Below are 19518 nucleotides of genomic sequence, written 5' to 3'. Positions count from 1 at the left end.
CTGGTTAGTGCTATTAGACACAACTATTTATGTCCACTTTCATTTAATGTTTATTTATTTATTTACAATATTTATATACTGCTCCCTATCCGAGTATTTTGGAGCAGTGAACAAATGGGATAGAAGAATAAAAACAGAATAAAAGGGAAATGAATGAAGATAAGTGGAACTGCCAGTGAAATTTGACTAAAGTGAATTTCTACACGAATTAACATCTGAGGAATGTTACAGGAAGACTTTCAACAAGATTTCTGAAATTTCTCAAGCCTGTTCTGCACTTCCCAAGCTAAAGCAGAATTAAAAACAACCATAAAGACTCACTTTGGAGAAAAATGTCTGATTATTTTCAAGGAGAGCTACAAGACTTTAGCCAAGACTAATGCAATTTCTCGGGAGAAGTTCCACAGCCCAAATTACAATGTTGTGTTTATTATAAATCACAAAAATATGCTGCGTTTTACAACAAAGCACACAGGCAGCCAGGGCTCGAAAGCAATCTTTCTGCTATTAATATCAGCTGAATAAACAACAACAAATAAATGCTTGCCTCCAGTATATTTAGTACAGTATGAACTCATTTTCCCTTCCTATTTTCTCCCTGTGTATTATGTAGTTGTAAATGAATCTTGCTTCATATTTCCTTTTAAAAAGAAATGAACATGACTCCCTTTAGGGGAATTGCAGTAATCTGTTGCTACAGTAATCTTTCCTATCATGAAATGTTGTTGAATATTTGGCTCCAATCCATGTCTTTGCTTCTCTAGCCTGCAGCTGCCATTTTAACCCTCTTGCTTTTATGCTAATTGTATGGGGATGAACAACTTCTTCTTCTTCTTCTTCTTCTTCTTCTTCTTCTTCTTCTTCTTCTTCTTCTTCTTCTTCTGTTTATGATTAGGTTATTGTCCAGGGTGTCCCTCTGACTCATCTCTTTATTTTTCTATGCCTCATATCCTGTTCAATTTGCCCTGGGTGCTGTTCATTCACTGTTCTCCCCTCACCCCTTTCTGATGGGTCTGTTGCATATTGCTGTTCTGTATGTATGGCCATTTTGAAAATAACAGTGAAGCTGTCATCCACCCAATTTTAGACAAAAGCTTCAACTCTTAAGATTTCTCTCTCCCTTCTTGTCATAGAATTGCATTGTTTTTCTTAAAAGTAGTTACGGTGGTAGTTTAATGAAAACATTTTGCAAAGGATCAGCAAGAAGAGATAAGAAAGAGCGGGACCCATCACTGACAAGGACAAGGCAGATTAGAGGAAAAGTACAAAATGTGAACAGAAGTCTAATCGCAGTTTCTGAGCTCACAAAAAAGAGAATCGGGTGTCTTTTCCCTCCTTGATGCCGCCTTTTGAGACTTGCGTATTGGAATGAATACATATTTACATATTTATAAACCCATTTTCAAAGGTTGAGGCTTGAATCATTTTGTGCTAGAGAAATGCAGAGGAAGATAAAGGTGGAGCCATAGGAGGTAATGGTAAATTAAGGGTATAGAAATAGGAGAGGACTTGTAAAACTGATACTGATAGGAAAAGTGGTAGTATTTCAGAATGGATTCCATGCACATTTAATAAACTACTACAACAGATTCTGTTCAAAATCCCATTAGATTTTTGATCCCAAAAGTGTGTGCATGTGTGTCTTTATGCAATGGCAAAATACAAGTAGTTTATGGAATTCACTGCCAGCAAGGTGTGGTGATAGCTATTGGCTTGACTTTAAAGGGGGACTTGAAAAAATCATGGATCTTAGGGCTCACAATGGCTATTTAACTACTAGTACTTAACTACTAGTTAACTACTACTAGAGGCAGCTGGACAACCATCTGTCAGGGATGCTTTAGGGTGGATTCCTGCATTGAGCAGGGGGTTGGACTCGATGGCCTTGTAGGCCCCTTCCAACTCTGATATTCTATGATTCTATGATTCTAAATGAAGCTTTCCCTGTTTAGAGGTGGTATGACTTTGGGCTCATCTACACCAAGCAGGATATTCCACTAGGAAAGTGGTATGTAGCCCACGACAATCCCTGCTCCAATGCCAATGATTATGACGACCATGATGACGCCCAGCACATAGCCCAGTGTGCCCAGGTCCTTCTTTTAACTGGATCGCGCCTTGACTCGCTGGCTGATCCCGACGACTGGCTGGACCGCGGTGGACTCACTCTGGAAAGGCAGGCTCTGGGCAGGCTCAAACACCTGCTCTGTGCCTTCCACAGCCGCAGTTCGGACCGTCAGCGCTGGAGGTACGGTGGAGGCGGCATCGAAGGCGGCATCTCTCCACTAGCATCACCCTGACTGGCTGGGGATGATGGGCGTTGCAGTGCCGTGCACGTGGAGGGTGCCTGCGGAAGGCTCCTCGCAAGCACCCCGGGGGAGCCATCAGCGCCGCCATCAGGCTCCGCTTCCTGAATTTCCTGATTTCTGAATCTGGCCATTCTCATCAGACCACATATGATTGCTTGAATTTTCCTCCTATGTTCTGTTCAAGATCTAATGTTAACACATGTCCCATTCTTGCTCTGATCTTACTCCCTTTTACCCTTGATTTTTATGTATTAAAATGTATTATTAATGGTATGTTTTATATGCTTAGTTTATCTTATTGACCTTTTGCTTGGTCTTCGGCTATTGGGCGGTATAAAAATGTAATAAATAAATAAATAAATAACTGTACCTTTCTTTTTCTGGTCTATTGACTGTAAATAAAGGATTGATTGATACTGGAAAAAAAAGTGGTATGAAAGCGGTATATAAAATGCAGGAGCCACACTACTGCTTTGTAGTGATATTGCAGTAGTGTAGTGATCTACTCTACTGCTTTACAGTGGTAATGAAGTGCACTGAGAACAGGTGGGTCCTATGACACATCTACACCAAGCAGGATATAACACCATGAAAGTGGTATGAAAGCAGTATATGGTATGTGTCAGTGGGCCCCAATAGTTGTCAGTGCACTTCAATACCACTATAAAGCAGTAGTGTGGCTCCTGCATTTTATATACCGCTTTCATACCAATTTCATAGTGGAATATCTGCTTGGAGTAGATGAGCCCTTTGAGTGCATATTGAGATCAAACAAGGGGAGAGCTGCTGACCTTGCTCAACTTCTGGGCTTCATGAGTGAAATGCATTTAAACTCACGTATTGTTCTTGTTGGGTCACAAGAAATATATTCCTTTGGCTTTCTTCTAGAACATCTGGAGACTTCATTTTAACACCCCCCCCCTCTCTCTCTCCAAATTTAGATCTTCAACCACACAGGAACTACAGCTTCACACTTGCAGCATGTACATTTGCTGGATGTACTTCTAGTCGAACAAGTTCAGGTAGAACATTGCAAGCTGCTCCTCAAGGTAAAGAGAAGTGTATTAACTTCTGGGGCTCTTTCACCTTGATACCAGCAGCGAATGTGGCCCTTTGGTTGACAGTAGTGTATGTGTTTGTGCTTTCTGATTCAATGTGGTCAATATCAGAAGAGCCATCTACTAGATTTTTGTCACAAAGCATTGGAATTAAATATATATATATATATATTCTGCTGGTGCAGTCATATATGTGGCCCCTTTGTACATACATCCACAACTTTAATGTGGTATATCTCCATGAAATTTTGAAGGGATAGAACAAGGATAGGCAGTGGCTAATAGTGGGAACACATTGAATGAGTCTTGCCAATTCCTTTACCACTATTCCCTATTTCTGCGCAGATTTGCACAGATTTTGGTTGATGATGCAAGGATACGTATTTCAGGGAACACCTTCTGACACACATTAATTTTCTCTGCCATACATTGAGATTAGGAGATGAGCCCCATCTTTCACAGCTGACTTCTTCTGAGGCAAAATTATTTGTTTTGTTTTCATTTTTTTCCATTTTTTGTTTTGTTTTGACTCTAGTTGTACATCTCATTGTGAGCCCTGCCAAACGCCCCCTCCCAAAAAAAAAACCCTCAGGATATATAATATGTACTTAAATATGTAGATTTCCTGATGGCTATTCACTTTAATGTGATGGTGCTGAGTCATACTTTGTCAAGTTGGCTCATGTTAAAATGTCGCATGCTAAGGCATAGCCTAATCTAGATATGGCCACATCCAGTCATTCCACATAGTTCTATAACATGTGGCAATGGATAGGATGAGGGTCAATAAATCAAAGCTAAATCCATAAAAGATGGTGGTCCTGTTGGTGGGTAATTCAGATTAGTGGTGTGTGTTGGAGAGGATTTGAACTCTCTATGAAGGAACACATTTGCTGTGTGCTCATTAATCCATCTTTGTCACTGCAGTTGCAGGTTGCCTCCATGACACAGAGCACCTTTTACCACAGAGCACTTTCTAACACACACCTTCTTCCATCCTACCTAGACAGAGATTGCCTGGCCTCATTAATCCCTGTCCTCACAACCTCCAGATTAGACTCCTTTGATGTGTTGTACATCGGGCTGCCTTTCAAAATGGTCCAGAAATGGCAACTAGTCCAAAATATAGCTGTGAGACCATTCACTACAGCTGGGCATTACACATGTGTTTGGCCACCTGGCGTCTACTTGATGTCATTGTTATTATCTCTGGCTTTTTAATCATCAGTACATTGATATTATGCTGATTGGCATTTGTTTTTAATTATGCTGACTGCTTTTATATTGTGGTGTTTTAGTGCTTTTGTTTTAATTTGTTTTATTGTAATTTTAACTTTTTTGTAATCCACCTTCTAGGGATCTGTTGAAGGGTGGCATATAATTTAAATAAATAAATAAATAAATAAAAATATTTAAGGCAGTGTTCTGTCACAGTGAGTCTTCAGATCAAGTTGAAATTATTTGTGGTTTTGTTGTTGTGTATTAACAGAGACTTCTATTCTAGCCTGTTTATAAAATTAAATAAATATGTGAAGACTTATTATTATTATTTTAAAAAGAAGTGTTGCTGGTGTAATTACAGGTGTATGGTCACAGCCTCGTCATATCATAGTTAGCTCTACAGTAGTGGAATTATACTGGGATGAAGCAGAGGAACCCAATGGAATTATTTTTCAGTATCGATTGCTTTGTAATGGAGAAGAGATTTTCAAGGGTGGTAAAAGAAATCTAAATTTCACTCATTCTGGTCTTCAACCAAATAGCAGGTAAAATGTCAGAGATGTATGATATGCTTAAGATGGTATTTCATATATTATAATATATTCTACCTTCCAAAAATGTTGGAGCTCATTGTATGAATTTCTAACATTAATATAGTTTGGCAATTGATTTACAACGTCCTCATTTGTTTGTTTTATTCACTACTATCTATGGCACAGCAGTAAGAGCAGGGATGAATGAATCTATCCATTTGTCTTTCTCCTGCATTTGAATTTTTAAAATTTCAAGAACTTTCTGCCCTTAGTATTTAGAAATGTATGGATTTTGGTATAAATTCTTATGAAAAACAAACTGTAACAAAATTCTCTCCCATCTGCATCGGCCAAATTAAATAGGTACAGCTATTCCCAGCATGGAAAGGGCTTTGTTGTACCTGCCTGCCACATAGCTGTTAAAGATTAGAAGTGTGTCAGAAAAAAACCCTAATTCAGCACGAACATGGTTGAATATTCAGGGATTCAAACACAGACCTTTAAGAGCTAAGCCCTCAAAGCCCTCAGCCTGGATAGATGTATCTGTCAGTTTCAGTTTCTCCCACACCTGCTTGCAGTGGGAGAGGAACTAGGGATTAATTCCTTGATGGGTAGACATCTCAATATGGATGAGGGAATAGTTATGGGATACAGGCTGGCCATCAGATACAAGTAAATCTGTGTTTTATTGCTCGCTCACTCACTGTTCCCCACCCCCACTGCAGACTTTGGGACATGGTCTAGTAAATTCATTATCTTTGGTGAGGTCTGTCTTAGAATGTACCCTAAGAACATAAGAAGGGCCATGCTGGATCAGACCGAGGGTCCATCTAGTCCAGCACTCTGTTCACACAGTGGCCAACCAGCTGTCTACCCAGGACCAACAAAGCAGGACATGGGCAACAGTACCCTCCCCCCCATGTTCCCCAGCAACTGGTGCACACAGGCTTACTGGCCTCTGTGCTATGAATGTGTGAAAGTTTGTAGCTGTGTACCCCCACTTTCTAGTTACCACCCAACAGCCCAGATCACACCCATGATTTATGTTGTTAGGAGTTGGTTTAAAGTACATTGTTAATTATATGCCACAATCCACCCAAATCCAGTAAAATTTTGCCCCAAATGTTGCTTTGAGTAAAGGGAATTCAGGACAAGATCAATAAGGAATTTTTCCTGGTAGTTTTACTAGGGTGACCATATGAAAAGGAGGACAGGGCTCCTGTATCTTTAACAGTTGCATAGAAAAGGGAATTTCAGCAGGTGTCATTTGTATATATGGAGAACCTGGTGAAACTCCCCCTTCATCACAACAGTTAAAGTGCAAGAGCTATACTAGAGTGACCAGATTCAAAAGAGGGCAGGGCACCTGCAGCTTTAACTGTTGTGATTAAGAGGAAATTTCACCAGGTTCCCCATATATACAAATGACACCTGCTGAAATTCCCCTTTCAATACAACTGTTAAAGATACAGGAGCCCTGTCCTCCTTTTCATATGGTCACCCTAGTTTTACCAAGCCTAGTTTTCCTAGCCTCTCCCTTTCAGATGGATTTTAAGAGGAGATTTGTTGAATATTTGTCAGGAGTGGTTTACTCTTTGAAAATTCTAACAATGAAATGATAGAGTTCAGAGGTGCCCTCATAGTTCAAGAGCATGTGTTAGTGTAAAGCAGGAACTTCCATAAGTTTTGACCTATAACTCCCATCATACTTCACTTCGATTATGCTGGTTAGGTCTGACGGGAGTTGTAGGCCAAAGTGTCCAACCCCTGGTGTAAAGGAAGCACTTATAAAGGGAGGATTGGGCATGCGCAAGAGTATGGATGTTCTCTTCATACAGCTCCCATTGATTTTCACTGGGCTTGAATAGGAGAGGTGCCAGGATGATCGTACCAGTTATTAAAATTACCATGTGATTATATTTCAAATTAAATAATGTAGCATGTTAAATCTGATATCACTAATTTTGTTCACATAGGAGTTTTATATACAGTTTCTCTGATTCCACAAATGTTTCTGCTGCAGAAATTCCCACTTGTAAAAAGGTATTCCTCAGGGAATGAAAGGAAAACACATTTAGCAGCAGAGATTGTGTGTTGGTCCCCTCCGTGTATGGCCAGCCAAACATATAATCAGCGTTCTTATTTTATTAGTTGTGTGCAATGGCCAGAGGAGAGAGCACATAGTTCAATGCTTGCTCCTCACTTTTGACCCCCTAATAGGTCATCAGCACTATGAAGAACCGCAGTTCAGGTTCCCTGGATTAGATTCTCCATGCGGTATAGGTGTCATACTATGTAGGTATATGTACACAGGCATGTATGTAGCAAATATAAATAGCTGCAGGAATCTGCATTTTATTGGTGTTTGGCAGACAACATGCTTTATGATGTGTGTTTTTCCTGAACATAATGATGCCTGAAAATTAAACGTGTTGAAAATAACTCAAATATTGAAACACTGATTCTGTTTCTTTCTGCTCTTTTTCTTTATTGATGTGTGTTTATAGATATGTTTACCAGCTAGAAGCCAGCACATGGGGTGGTAGCAATCTTAGTGACAAATACATTATCCAGACACCAGTAGCAACACCAGAGGAAATTCATGTCCCATATAATGTCACAATAATGGATTCAACTTCTATTTTTGTAGCCTGGAACACTCCTGGTAAGCATGTGCATTTGTGTACTATATAGTAAATTTGGGGATATTAAAAAAATGTTATCTGCTGCAGTTATCTATTTTGGCCTTTGTTTGATTTTTGTTGTTTAGGGAAGTGTTGACCCAGCCATTAGACAGGGTGAGCCGTCTGGCCTGGAAGTGGCAAATTTGGGTGTATCAGGAAAAGGCATCAAATGATTTAGTTTATTTAATTTTGTATAATGGCGAGGGAGAGGGACCATTTTCTGCCTCAGGCACCAAAATGTCTTGGGCCATCTCGTGTCAATGATAAAATGATTTGTGAAATAATTAAGCAATAGAATAGTGTGTGTTCCATTCAAATGGAAAAGATAATAATTTTTATTTAATGCTGGTCATCCAGTTGTACTAGCATTCTTCCATACCTTATGTCCAATTAATTTATTAATTAAATTTGGATTTGGAACAAGATGTTACAGTGAATGATAACCAGGCTTTCAACATCGTCTCTTTGTTTTCCCTTTTCTGCTGAATTTCTGATAAATTCAGCGGGTTTAGAAGCTGCCCATTTTCCCAAGAGTACAATCAATCCCAGCCAACAAGGGCCCCAGTTACTAGTAGGAGGTCAGCAAATATGACAATTAACGACACTTGCAGTTAATTGCCCTCATTCCTACAGGTATTCCTAAACATTGGAGGGTAGTCTAAATTGAGTGTTCCATATTGATTGAAATTCCTGTACTCCATGTGTGACTCTGTAATCAAAACTCTAGTTCATAAGTGCTGCAAAATATGAGCAATTGTAAATACTAAAAGATTGCAAACTCCTGTTTCAGACAGAAACGGAGGTCTCTGTCTAAAATGGTTATTTAATTAATTATAGTGATATATTGTAAATTGTCTCTCTGCTTTTAATCTATTTTAATCAAATTTCTTTGCATTAGAAAAAAAATATTTAAATGTATTGATGTATATAGCTGAAGAAATCATAATTAAGCATTTCTTTCTTCCTAATTAAAGTATTCACACCTTAGAAAAGAGCCACAAGGTGATAAGAGGCTATAAAAACATTAAATATAAAGTTACCTGGTAAACGTTTGTATTCATGCTTGGAATAGTAAATATTCCAGTGATGCCCATTGAACCAATGGTTAATAGATCTATAATATCCTGAGCTGTCAATCTCTTAGTTTCCAGAAGCACAAAATCCATTATAGAAATGCTATAATATATGAAAAAGATTAAAATCTTAAATTAAATTCCCCCCCCACCCCCTCTACTGCCTAGGATTTAGAACCCAGAAAGGAGGCAGGTGAATTTGACTTATAATCTACTGTTGATTTCATTGGAAAGTGTCTCATACTGTCTCAGTTTTCATAATAAATTTCAGTGAAAGCTTTGAATATTCACTACTATAAATACCTTTTGTGACCTTCTTACAGCCCAAGTTAGCCATGGCTGAACCAGTCGATCCTGTGCCGAACTCTGCATAGAGTCAGGCTATTAAACACATATAAAAGAATTAAAAAGCCAAAATGAGTAACTGGATTTTGATTTATTGGAAAACAAGCCTCTGTCTGTTTTCCCTTCCCCACCTATTTGTTTGAATTGTACAATTAAAAAAAAGATTTAAAGATACAGATTAATCCACAAACTAGGGCCATAGCTAGACCTAAGGTTTATCCCTGGATCCAGAGGATCCAGTGCGCAGGCAGGGGCGAACCCTGGATGATCCCAGGATAAACCTTAGGTCTAGCTGTGGCCATAGTGTCAATGAATATCCCTTTACTGGCAATAAATGTGACAGGGATAGAACACCTCTGAGTTGCAGGAAAAACAACCTAGGGCTAGCCATCATTGTCAGTCCCAGTTTATGGGCTTCCAGCACGACCTGCCTTGCCATTGAAGGACACAGATTTGTGGACTAGATGGACCTTGGCTTGATTCAAACAGTCAGTCCTTATATTCTAGAACACTTCCTGTATTCACAGATATTATTAACATTTGAAAGATAACTTGCACATCTCTTTTATAGGAAAATACATGTGCTGTTACCCACATTGAGGGTACATGCATTTTCCCGTGGAGGGGAGGGGAGCAGCTCCTGTGCAGAAATTAATGATATGAGCAAATGCAAGATGGTTCATTTGCAAATCCTGCACTGAAGGAGAATGGAAGTACATACTGTACAACCTTCCATGTAAACAATGCCTACTAATCACATATTAATCAGTCTGTTCATCATATGGTTAGCACAAAACAATATTCTATTTTATTCTGTTATTGTTGTGTTTTAATGCAGTTGTTTTATTATTGTTGTAATCATTTTATTCGCAACTAGCAGATATTCCCAGATATGCTTGGGACCCGAATAACATTAATCCACTTCCCTCCGCTCATCACTTACGCTGATCCGAGCCACTATTTCGAGGAGTAGCATTGCTGAGGAATGGAGGGAAGTGGCTCTCAGTGGACACAGGTATCTCCAGGAAAGGCATGCTGGGATGTGTAGCCATTTTAGAGATCTCAGACGAATGGCCACATGCAATCCCCCAAGATCTCTGAAATGCCTATACCTCCCAGCTTGCCTTCAGCAGTCCACAGGTGGCCCTGTGTTGTAGGCATGCTGAGAGTTGTAGGTGTCAGCGTAGGATTTGTTTTAAATTGTTTAAAAATGTTAAACTGCAACAATTTGGGGTTTTGGATTTTTGGGAGTACGTTGTACAGGAAGACTTATTACCGCCCCAAATTTCAGGTTTGTAGCTCATCTAGAAGTGGGTAAATATTTTGGGACATACAAATCCACACACATACATTCAGCTTTATATAAATAGACCAGCTGATATACCTGGTGTTGCCCAGGTCCCAGAAGAGTGCCCCCATCCCCTCATGTCCTTCTCCCTCACGTCCTTCTTCCTCATGTCCTCCCTCACCTATCCAACACCTTCACACTTGCCACAGCCATCAGTCCCGCCATTGACGCAATGCAGGTAGCTTCCTGCACCAGACAGGGGCTATTGCTGCCGCTCTCCACAGTGGCTTGCTCTGCCGCTGCCACCGCTCTGCCAGTGAGTGAGCAGGCAGCACCTGTTTCCTCAGCTCCGTTTTCTCTCCTTGGCCTCGCTCCTGAGATGGAGGCTGCTGCTGCAGGCAGCAGTCTCCACTGGGTGACCAACTATTAGCTGGTGGTGGCCATTGGAGCTGCACAGGAGATTGCCCACATGGCTGCATGCATTCCCCTGAGATCATTGAAATGCCTACACCTCCCACTATGCCTTTGGCGGGCCACTGCCTGCATCCTCTGAGAGGTGCTTCTCTCCTCTCGTCAACACGGGCAGCACTGATGAAGGCATGTTGGGCTGTGTCGTCATTATGCAAAATTGCCCATGTGGCCACACGTGATCCCCTGAGATCTCTGTTATGCCTACATCTCCTAGCATGCCTTCAGTTGCTGGGATTTGTAGGCAACAGCTTAAGATATGTTTTAAATTATTTTAAAAATTAGTTAAACTGCAAAAATTTGGATTTAAGGGGTTTCTTTTTAACTTTGTCCATGAAGACCTTGAGAATTTCAAGTTTCTACCTCATCAGGAAGAGGGTAAACATTTCCGGACATACAAATCCACACACATACTTTCAGCTTTAAAGGTAGAGATTATAAAATGCCTTTAGTGCCATTTTCCATGGTAGAAAAGCAGGGTAAAAATCAAATAAATCGATCAGTAAAATCATGGTATAGTTCAGAAGGCATATCATAAACATATTCTTAACTGTGTTGTAATGCCTTTTAAATATACTTTGGGTGCTTTTTTACTTACAAAGTGACTGTTCTGTTTGAGTTAAGAAGATGTGCAGAGAACCAAGAACCAGGGCTTGCCCTGTGGGGTGAGGTGTGTAGGGAGTCATCTAAAAACAGGGCTTGTGTATTTTATAGTGACTGCGTTCGGACAACACGATACCAATGGTGGTTTAATTAGTTGATGGTTGGTTATTTAATCCACCATAGGTTTTTGTGTTGTGTGTTGGGAGCTTTTTTTAACCAATGGTTGATTATTTAGCTGAAATAGCCAACGCAAATAACCAATGCTGTGCAGAGTTGGCTATTTGAACCACTGTCGGTTATCATGTCATGTGGAGGGCACCATTAGTTATTTCATCAGCCACAGATTCACAAGTGACAGCTGCCACTCTAGTCCAGCCAGCAGGATAGATTTTTGGCAGCAGTGGCTGATAGGATACTAGTAGGAGGACTCAGGGGCAGGGAGAGGGCAGAGGATGAGTAAGTCAACTGAGTGTGAACTAATAGTCAACTCAACGCTGATCCTAATCCACACCATGGTTTATTATTACCAGGTCATGTGGGGAGTAACCTGGTGAAAAAACAAAGAGAAGGAAGGTTGAATTATTCCTTTTCTGTTTCTCCCATATCCAGCAATTCCTGCTTCTTCCATATCCAGCAATTCCAATGAGGTTGAAGCATAATGAATCACTAGGTTTGCCTCTTGTTCCTAATCATGAAGAGGCTTCTTTGGTTCTGGTGTTTGATGAAAAGGTGGAGGTTTGTTGCCTGGAGTAGGAAGTGTCTTTCTGCAGAAGGCTAACTATGGAGAAAGAGAGGTTGAGTTAACCTGAGAAACAACATGTGGTGGTACGTTATGGGAATTTGCAAAGGAGTTTTGCTGACTACATTGTGGTAGAGGATGGCCTCAAGCATGAAAATGTTTCCTATCCATTTCCACATTAAAATAAACTGCTGATCTATCTGGAAGTGGGGACAATTCAGGATTGGATCATATTTCCCAGCCAACTTCTACGTTATGTCACAGGATGCTTGACTGGGGTACAGACCCAGAGTTCCCTTTGTTGACAAGGCAGAGATGTAGGACAAGGGAGAGATAAATAATTGAGACATTTCCTTTCTTTAGAAATGTGGACATGACAAAGCACTTTTAGGAATGCCTTCCAAAAAAGTTGAGCTGCGGTTTCACTATGTTCTCACTCAGATTGTCTTTCAAAGGCTAAAATTGGAAGAAAATTTTGACCCATTAAAATGTCTAAGGAAAATGGCTAAGAGTGCAACTGGAGGGCATTGTTACAAGGATAGGAAATGGTATAGCCTATAGCTGCAGCTCCCCACCCCCCGAATAACTATATAGTAAGAGATGAAACTATACGTCCCCAAGGAGTACTCATGGCAGGTTTGTTCTATTTTGTAGATTTAGTTTTATTTTCTTTTAGAGTTTACTTTTTCATGAATGATTCTTCAGTTATGCATTCAATACATCATATTGAAGTACCGTATTTCTCCCTTTTACATTCAAAGGTCAACCTTTATAATAAGGGTTGGCAGTGATTCTCCCATTGAGACAGTCATTTTAATTGATATTGTCTCCAGGAATAAAATGGCTTTTTATTAATCAAGTTTTGATGAGAGGCTAGTTGGCCACAGTATCTTCCTGACTATGGAAAGAGGCTGCATTTTGGCATTCGATCCCCTAGTCCTCCATAATAAAATTTGGATCACATAAGCACCCACAGGATTAATTATGGGCTACCTATCCATGGAGTCTCCTTTTATTTTAATTATGATGTTTCAACAGCAGTGATGTCTCCAAATTCCATAACTTTATAGATGTAATAATTCAAAACTCCTGTCTTAGCTAAATGGCAAGATGTCCAAGCAGTGGTTAAAGTGATGAATTAAGGCATGAGGGGGGTTGGGGGTGGAGATGCTCAAGCACACCTCACAATGGGAAATAGGTCTTTAATTTCTGAAAGAGCAAGAGATGGTGAATTTAGGTGCACTTCTTTTACCAATATGATTCTACAGGGATTGATTCTCAACAGCTGGGAAACAGTTTAATCCCACCCCAGTTATATCCTTGAATGCACTCCTTTAGTTTTCTCCATATAGGTAAATGGTTGCCATTGCCATTCACTCCTATTTCATAGTTTTGAACTGCATGGGTCATCCTGGTGCATGACCTGCATCAAGGGGTGGATGGCCGGCATTAAGTGTGACTCTTCTAATTCTCTTGGGCACTTTAAGGCATTTGATTACCATCAACCATGATATCCTTCGGGTGTTCTAACAAGGATGAGATGGGACTGGTTCTCTAGTAGTTTCTACCCAGTGACCTTTGGCATGCAGGGTGCCACAAATACCCATTTTGTCTTGTCTACCATGCTATTCAGCATTTACATGAAACCAGAGGATGAGATCATCCAGACATTTGGGCTATAGTGTTATTATCAGGTCTACTTCACATTTTCATCCTCTGTTCCTGGAGAAGTAGTGGAAGTTCTTAACTGGTATCTGCCATCTGGTGGCAAGTTTGGACTGGATGAGAATGACTGAATGACTGAATGGAGAAGTGCCAGAGCTCTGTGGTAGAGCACATGCTTTGTATAGAAAACACCATAAATTCAGTTCATGGCATCTTGAGGTAGGGCTATCTGAAAACCTGGAGATCTGCTGCCAGTCATTGTATACAATACTGAGCTCGATGGACCAATAGTAGGACTCAGTACAAAGTAGGCACCTATGTTCATAACAAAATAAAGCTTAATTTGGGCTGGAATTTGGAGTGCAGGCTGTCTTGGACAAGGCTGCACACTCCCCCTTGAACAGCACATCTTGGGGGGTTTTCTGAATTCAGCCCTGCTGATGTTCAGGTAGTTGTGACAGTTGGGAAGTTTCACAAGCTTTGTCTAGTATACTAGCTGAACCCTTTCCTGGGGAAATCAGACCTGACCCCAGTCAGTCATGCCCTAGTCAAATGTTGGGGAACTGTTTGGGTGCGGTGCTGGATGATATAAAGGTGTGTGTGTGTGTGTGTGTGGTGTGTGTGTGTGTGTGTGTCAGTCCCCTGGCTGATCATCCACCTGGTGCTACAGCTGGGGAGCTGGCTTTGCTGTGCACAGACTGCTGAACATCCACATACAGCCTGTGCCTTATTCCATTGGGCAGGAAAAGCCAAGCCAACTCAGTCCCCTTCACAGGAGGTCAGAGATGGTTTGGCCTCACTCCTCCTGAATCAAATTGAAAGTTCTATTAACAGTGTCAATGAGTGGAATGTCTAGAGTGACCTCAAATGTGTAAATGTTCCATACACATTTCCCCATTAAACTCATCTATCTGGAATTTCAGGATTAGACCTCTAAGTCATCAATCTCTATCCTTGCATTGTAGTATATGGTACAAAAACTTTAAGACCAGCTCCCAGAGGACCTCTAGGAAGAGGAAACTAGTCATATGACAAATAGCTGGGAAGCTTATTAGTATCAGTTAGTCAGCTCTTCTTTCTCAGTTAATAAATAGTTATTTATCAATAATTCCAACTATGGGTTCCTGACCTGATGGGAATATTGCATGTACTACCTGCAATTTGCGCTGTTGCCATTTCAGATATAATTCTTAGATTGACACTACGGACAGTATCCAACATTGTCATTCCGCAAACTCAAATAGCACTAGTGGAGCTCCACTGAATCTTTCCTTTGTGCAAGCAGTTGCCCATTATGCTTTCGCAAATGGTTGTGCAAGCATTTGGGCAACTCATTGCACAATGGGTTGTGCAATGAGTTGCACAAGAGTTATGCACAATGGGTTGCGCAGGATTGCACAATGGGTTGCACAAGGGTAACGCACAACTGGTCGCACAAGCATAATTCACAACCGCTTACAAAATCAGTCTTGTGCAAATGTAAGTTTAGTTGGATTCTTCTCTTGCAGATAATTTAGAACTAGTTTCCGCTAGCGCAATGTCATTTGCGCTAACAGAATGACACAGTTGGATACTGCCCTATATAGCAGCGTACCCGAACCTGGTGCCCTCCAGATGCTGGCTGATGGATTCTGGGAGATTTTGTCCAACACAACTGGAGGGAACCAGGTTGAGTACGGCTGCTATATAGATTTTCTGTAGCTGCATGAGTACAATGGGGAAAGTAGCTGTACTGTGGATGTGCACCTGGATGTGATCTCTCTTGTTTGTGCAACTTTTAGGAGAAGACAAGATTGTATCACTGAATATTTAGCATTATTAAAAATCAAGAAACTTTCTTTAAGTAGTTACATAAGATGAGATGGCCATATATACTGTATTTCTTCGATTCTAAGACACACTTTTCCCCCCATATAAACATCTCTAAAAACGGGGTGCGTCTTAGAATCGCGGGTGCGTTTATTATTTCTTAGAATCAAAGCTTTTTTTCTGTTGGTGGTACTGAAATTAGTGTGCGTCTTACAATCAATGGTGTCTTAGAATCGAAGAAATACAGTACTAGTTTTGTGATAATAATGATGTTTTTAATAATAATTTGGGAGGAAATAAACTTTTACTTTTAATATTAGTACGTCATGAAAAATAGAGCTGAAATTAAATGGGAATACAACTAGACTACAGACATTAATAAGATATATATATATATATATATATATAAACAAAATGAATAGCTTTTTGCTAATTGATATCAATAGTGACTTTAATCGGTAGTCTTCAAAACAGAACTTTTTTTAAAAAACAAAATTATCTTTGTTACAAATTTTCTTTATGAAACACCTCAGTTTTGCTGGGAAATGTAATTCTTTTTCACAGAATTGTCCATTATTCATTGTCCAAATACAAAACCCAAAGATGTTGTTTGATTGACTTGTCCTGTTTTGAAATATGCACCTGCTGTAAAATGAAGTCATGGAGGAAAAAAAGTGGAATAATTTAACTTTTTTATTTGTAAAGATAATCAGGGTTTTCTGATTACATCTTAACTTCATAAATGTTAAATAACCTATCAGCATCTAGTTGTTGTAAATTATGAAAAGGAGTATTGCTGGGAATATTAACCAACTAAATCCTTGTTCTTTAGTGAACACGAAAATGCGTTATGGCAGGTTGTCATTGTGCTCACGGTAACTTTGACACCAAATAACAAAACTGCCATTTGCACTTAGGGTAAATTGGTTCACTTGTGCTTTTACTGTTCCTTTTATTCTGACATAAATTTATGAACTCTGGAACTAAGCAAGTCGTGTGGTTTCCCAGCTGACTTTAACAAATCTGCCCATTTCATTCCATTCACTCATCAAAATATCAATGCTGAGGTACTTTCAGACTTACCGCAGATATTTTAAACCATTGGAGCTTTTCTGGACACCACCTTTCCATTTCCTATGAACATTTGCTTTTCTCATTTTCAGAGGTATCAACTGATAGGAGAAATATTTTACAGACAAAAACAGGGCAAAGCATGCTAGTGAGAACTGTGTTAGAGTTCAATGTATTGTTTTCACATGTTAGGTTTAATATAGTGTGCTTTCTTCTTGAGAAGATTAGACCAAGGGAATTTTTACTTATTTATATATTTCTAACCCTGCCCTTGTTGCCTGTTTCAGACAGTTTCAGACCTTAAGCAAGAAAAGTCCAAGGGACACCCCTCTGCCGCTTTTGTGGCTCTTGACATGCAAAATAGCACCCAGTCTTGGAATGTATTTATTTATTTATTTATTTATTACATTTATATACCGCCCCACAGCCGAAGCTCTCTGGGCAGTTTACAAAAGTTAAAAACAGTAAACATTAAAAAAGTACACAAAATTTAAAAACCATCAGAAACATAAAAAACAACAGTATCTATTTAAAAACAACAGTTCTGGGGTCTGTTAGAAAACAAACTTAATGTTGTTAAATGCTGTTAAATGCCTGGGAGAAGAGAAAAGTCTTGACCTGATGCCAGAAAGATAACAGTGTTGGCGCCAGGCGAGCCTCATCATTCCACATTTGGGGGGCCACCACCAAAAGGGCCCTCTCCCTTGTCGCCATCCTCCGAGCTTCCCTCAGAATAGGCAATCAGAGGAGGACCTTAGATGTTGAGCGCAGTGTACGGGTAGGTTCATGTCAGGAGAGGCATTCCATCAGGTATTGCGGTCCCAAGCCATGTAGGGCTTTATAGGTTAAAACCAGCACCTTGAATTGGGCTCGGAATTTGCTGTCCAAAGTGACTGCTGCTTCTTGCTTCATAGTGAGGCGCTACCCCTTACTGTATAGATGACGTGTAGTATAGCAGATAGAATCATGGATCCTTTCTCAGTGATGAAGCCTAATTTGTGGCTTTGGGTCAGTCATTCTTTCTCTCAACCCAACTTGCCTATAAGGTTGTTGTGAGAATTAAATGGGAAAACCCCATTTATGCTAGTTCCATGAGCTCCTTCAAGGTAAGTAAAAGAAAAGAAAAGAAAAAAGTGAAAAAATAAGGTATTCCAAAAGATTGGACATGAGGAAGCATGTATAATTCCACTTCACCTCTCCATTTGTTGATCCGAATGACTGAATAGGGCTTTGATGGCATATCTTCCATGAGTCTCAGTCAAACGTGTGAAACATCCTCATTGATAATTATGATGAGTTGGCACCGGGAGAATTGCATGTTCTGTCTGTGGTGATTCATCTCTGGTGGCTTATTGTCAAAGATCCGGTGTCCGCCCAGCCCAAGGCTTGGGTGGGAAGCTGGCCATTGCGTGGGGGGAGGAGCTGAATGAAGCACACCTCATGGCACAATACATATGCCACATGAAGCAGGGGAGGGCTGTGCCTATAAAGGCAGCCCGCGCCAGGCATTGACCTCTTTGGGCTTCGGCTCCCTCCCTCCCTCCCTCCCTCCCTCCCTCCCTCCCTCCCTCCCTCCCTTCTTCTAGTATGGGATTAGCCAGTCACTTCCTTTGGACGGGGAGCTGAGTAGGATTTTTTTCTACTGAGTAGGAATTTTTCCTGAGCATGAAGTGTTTGCCTACTTCATACTGGAAGTCTTATGTGGAAGGGTGAATAAATAGGTTGATTCCTTGTAGGGATGTGCAGGAATTGGCTATATTAGATAGGGACAGTGAGCACTCTGGCACCTTTTGGTGATTGGCATAGCTGGAGGACCTGCTCCTAGGGGGTTATGCAGTTCCCGTGTCAGGATATGGTATGACTCTGGAGACCCTCCTGCTTCACCTACTTGCTGTCTTATCAGTGGGCAGGAGTGGCATAGGGCAGTCCCCCCACACTTACAAAGTGTCACATAAGTAAGGAGCTGGCTTTACCAATTCCTTGCTTTGGAGAGTAGCTCTCCCATAATGACAAGCAAGTGGCCTGAGATAAGGACATTAATTCTGGCACTTTCACATGCAGATTCAGGGAGGGATGAATCTACCTAATTGTTAAATAAAGAGGCCCTAGTTTAACCCAAGCTCTGGTGTCTGTGTCTTTATTCTATGCTTCCTCCTCCACTCCCAATCAAGTGTTCACAAAAGTGCTGAACATGCATGTATGAGCATGGTATCATTATTAAGAAATATGTTTAATCTTCATGCTCCAATCCCATGCTTCATGGTACATAGAGCTCTCATGGCCTAAATCCAAGGTACTGTTGGTGGAAAAACTGCTACACTAGTAGATTGCTGCTGCCTTCTCCCTTTGTGCAAGTGCTTGTGCAAGCACCAGTGGTCCACTTTGCAAACCTAAGATCTGCAAGCGGTTGTGCAGCTGGTTGCACAAGTGGAATTTTAATTGGATTCTTCCTTTGTGCATAGCTCAGAACATGGGTCATAGCTAGATGGGGCGAAGTCCCAGGGCAATCCCCAGGATCATCCCTGTGCATCCACATGACGCACAGGGGATCTCGGGATCAGGGAGGGATCAACTCTCCCTTGCCCTGGGAACTCACCCTACCCTTTAGGCCCGATTTTTTCGCGGCCTCAGGCTCAGCCAGAGATTGCGGAA

The 19518-nt window shown here is 40.6% G+C and overlaps 1 protein-coding gene across 1 annotated transcript in view; it reads left to right on the top strand.

Annotated features, from left to right (window-relative positions):
* Positions 1 to 19518, top strand: part of USH2A (usherin) — a 594633-nt gene that overhangs the window by 470389 nt on the left and 104726 nt on the right. The window contains exons 56-58 of the mRNA XM_063125387.1: positions 3251 to 3358; positions 4950 to 5133; positions 7629 to 7786. Coding sequence (XP_062981457.1) covers positions 3251 to 3358; positions 4950 to 5133; positions 7629 to 7786 — 450 coding nt within the window. The remainder of the gene's footprint in view (positions 1 to 3250; positions 3359 to 4949; positions 5134 to 7628; positions 7787 to 19518) is intronic.

This window comes from Elgaria multicarinata, chromosome 4, assembly GCF_023053635.1.
Source record: "Elgaria multicarinata webbii isolate HBS135686 ecotype San Diego chromosome 4, rElgMul1.1.pri, whole genome shotgun sequence".
NCBI lineage: Eukaryota > Metazoa > Chordata > Lepidosauria > Squamata > Anguidae > Elgaria > Elgaria multicarinata.
This window is presented reverse-complemented; position numbering and strand designations above follow the sequence as displayed.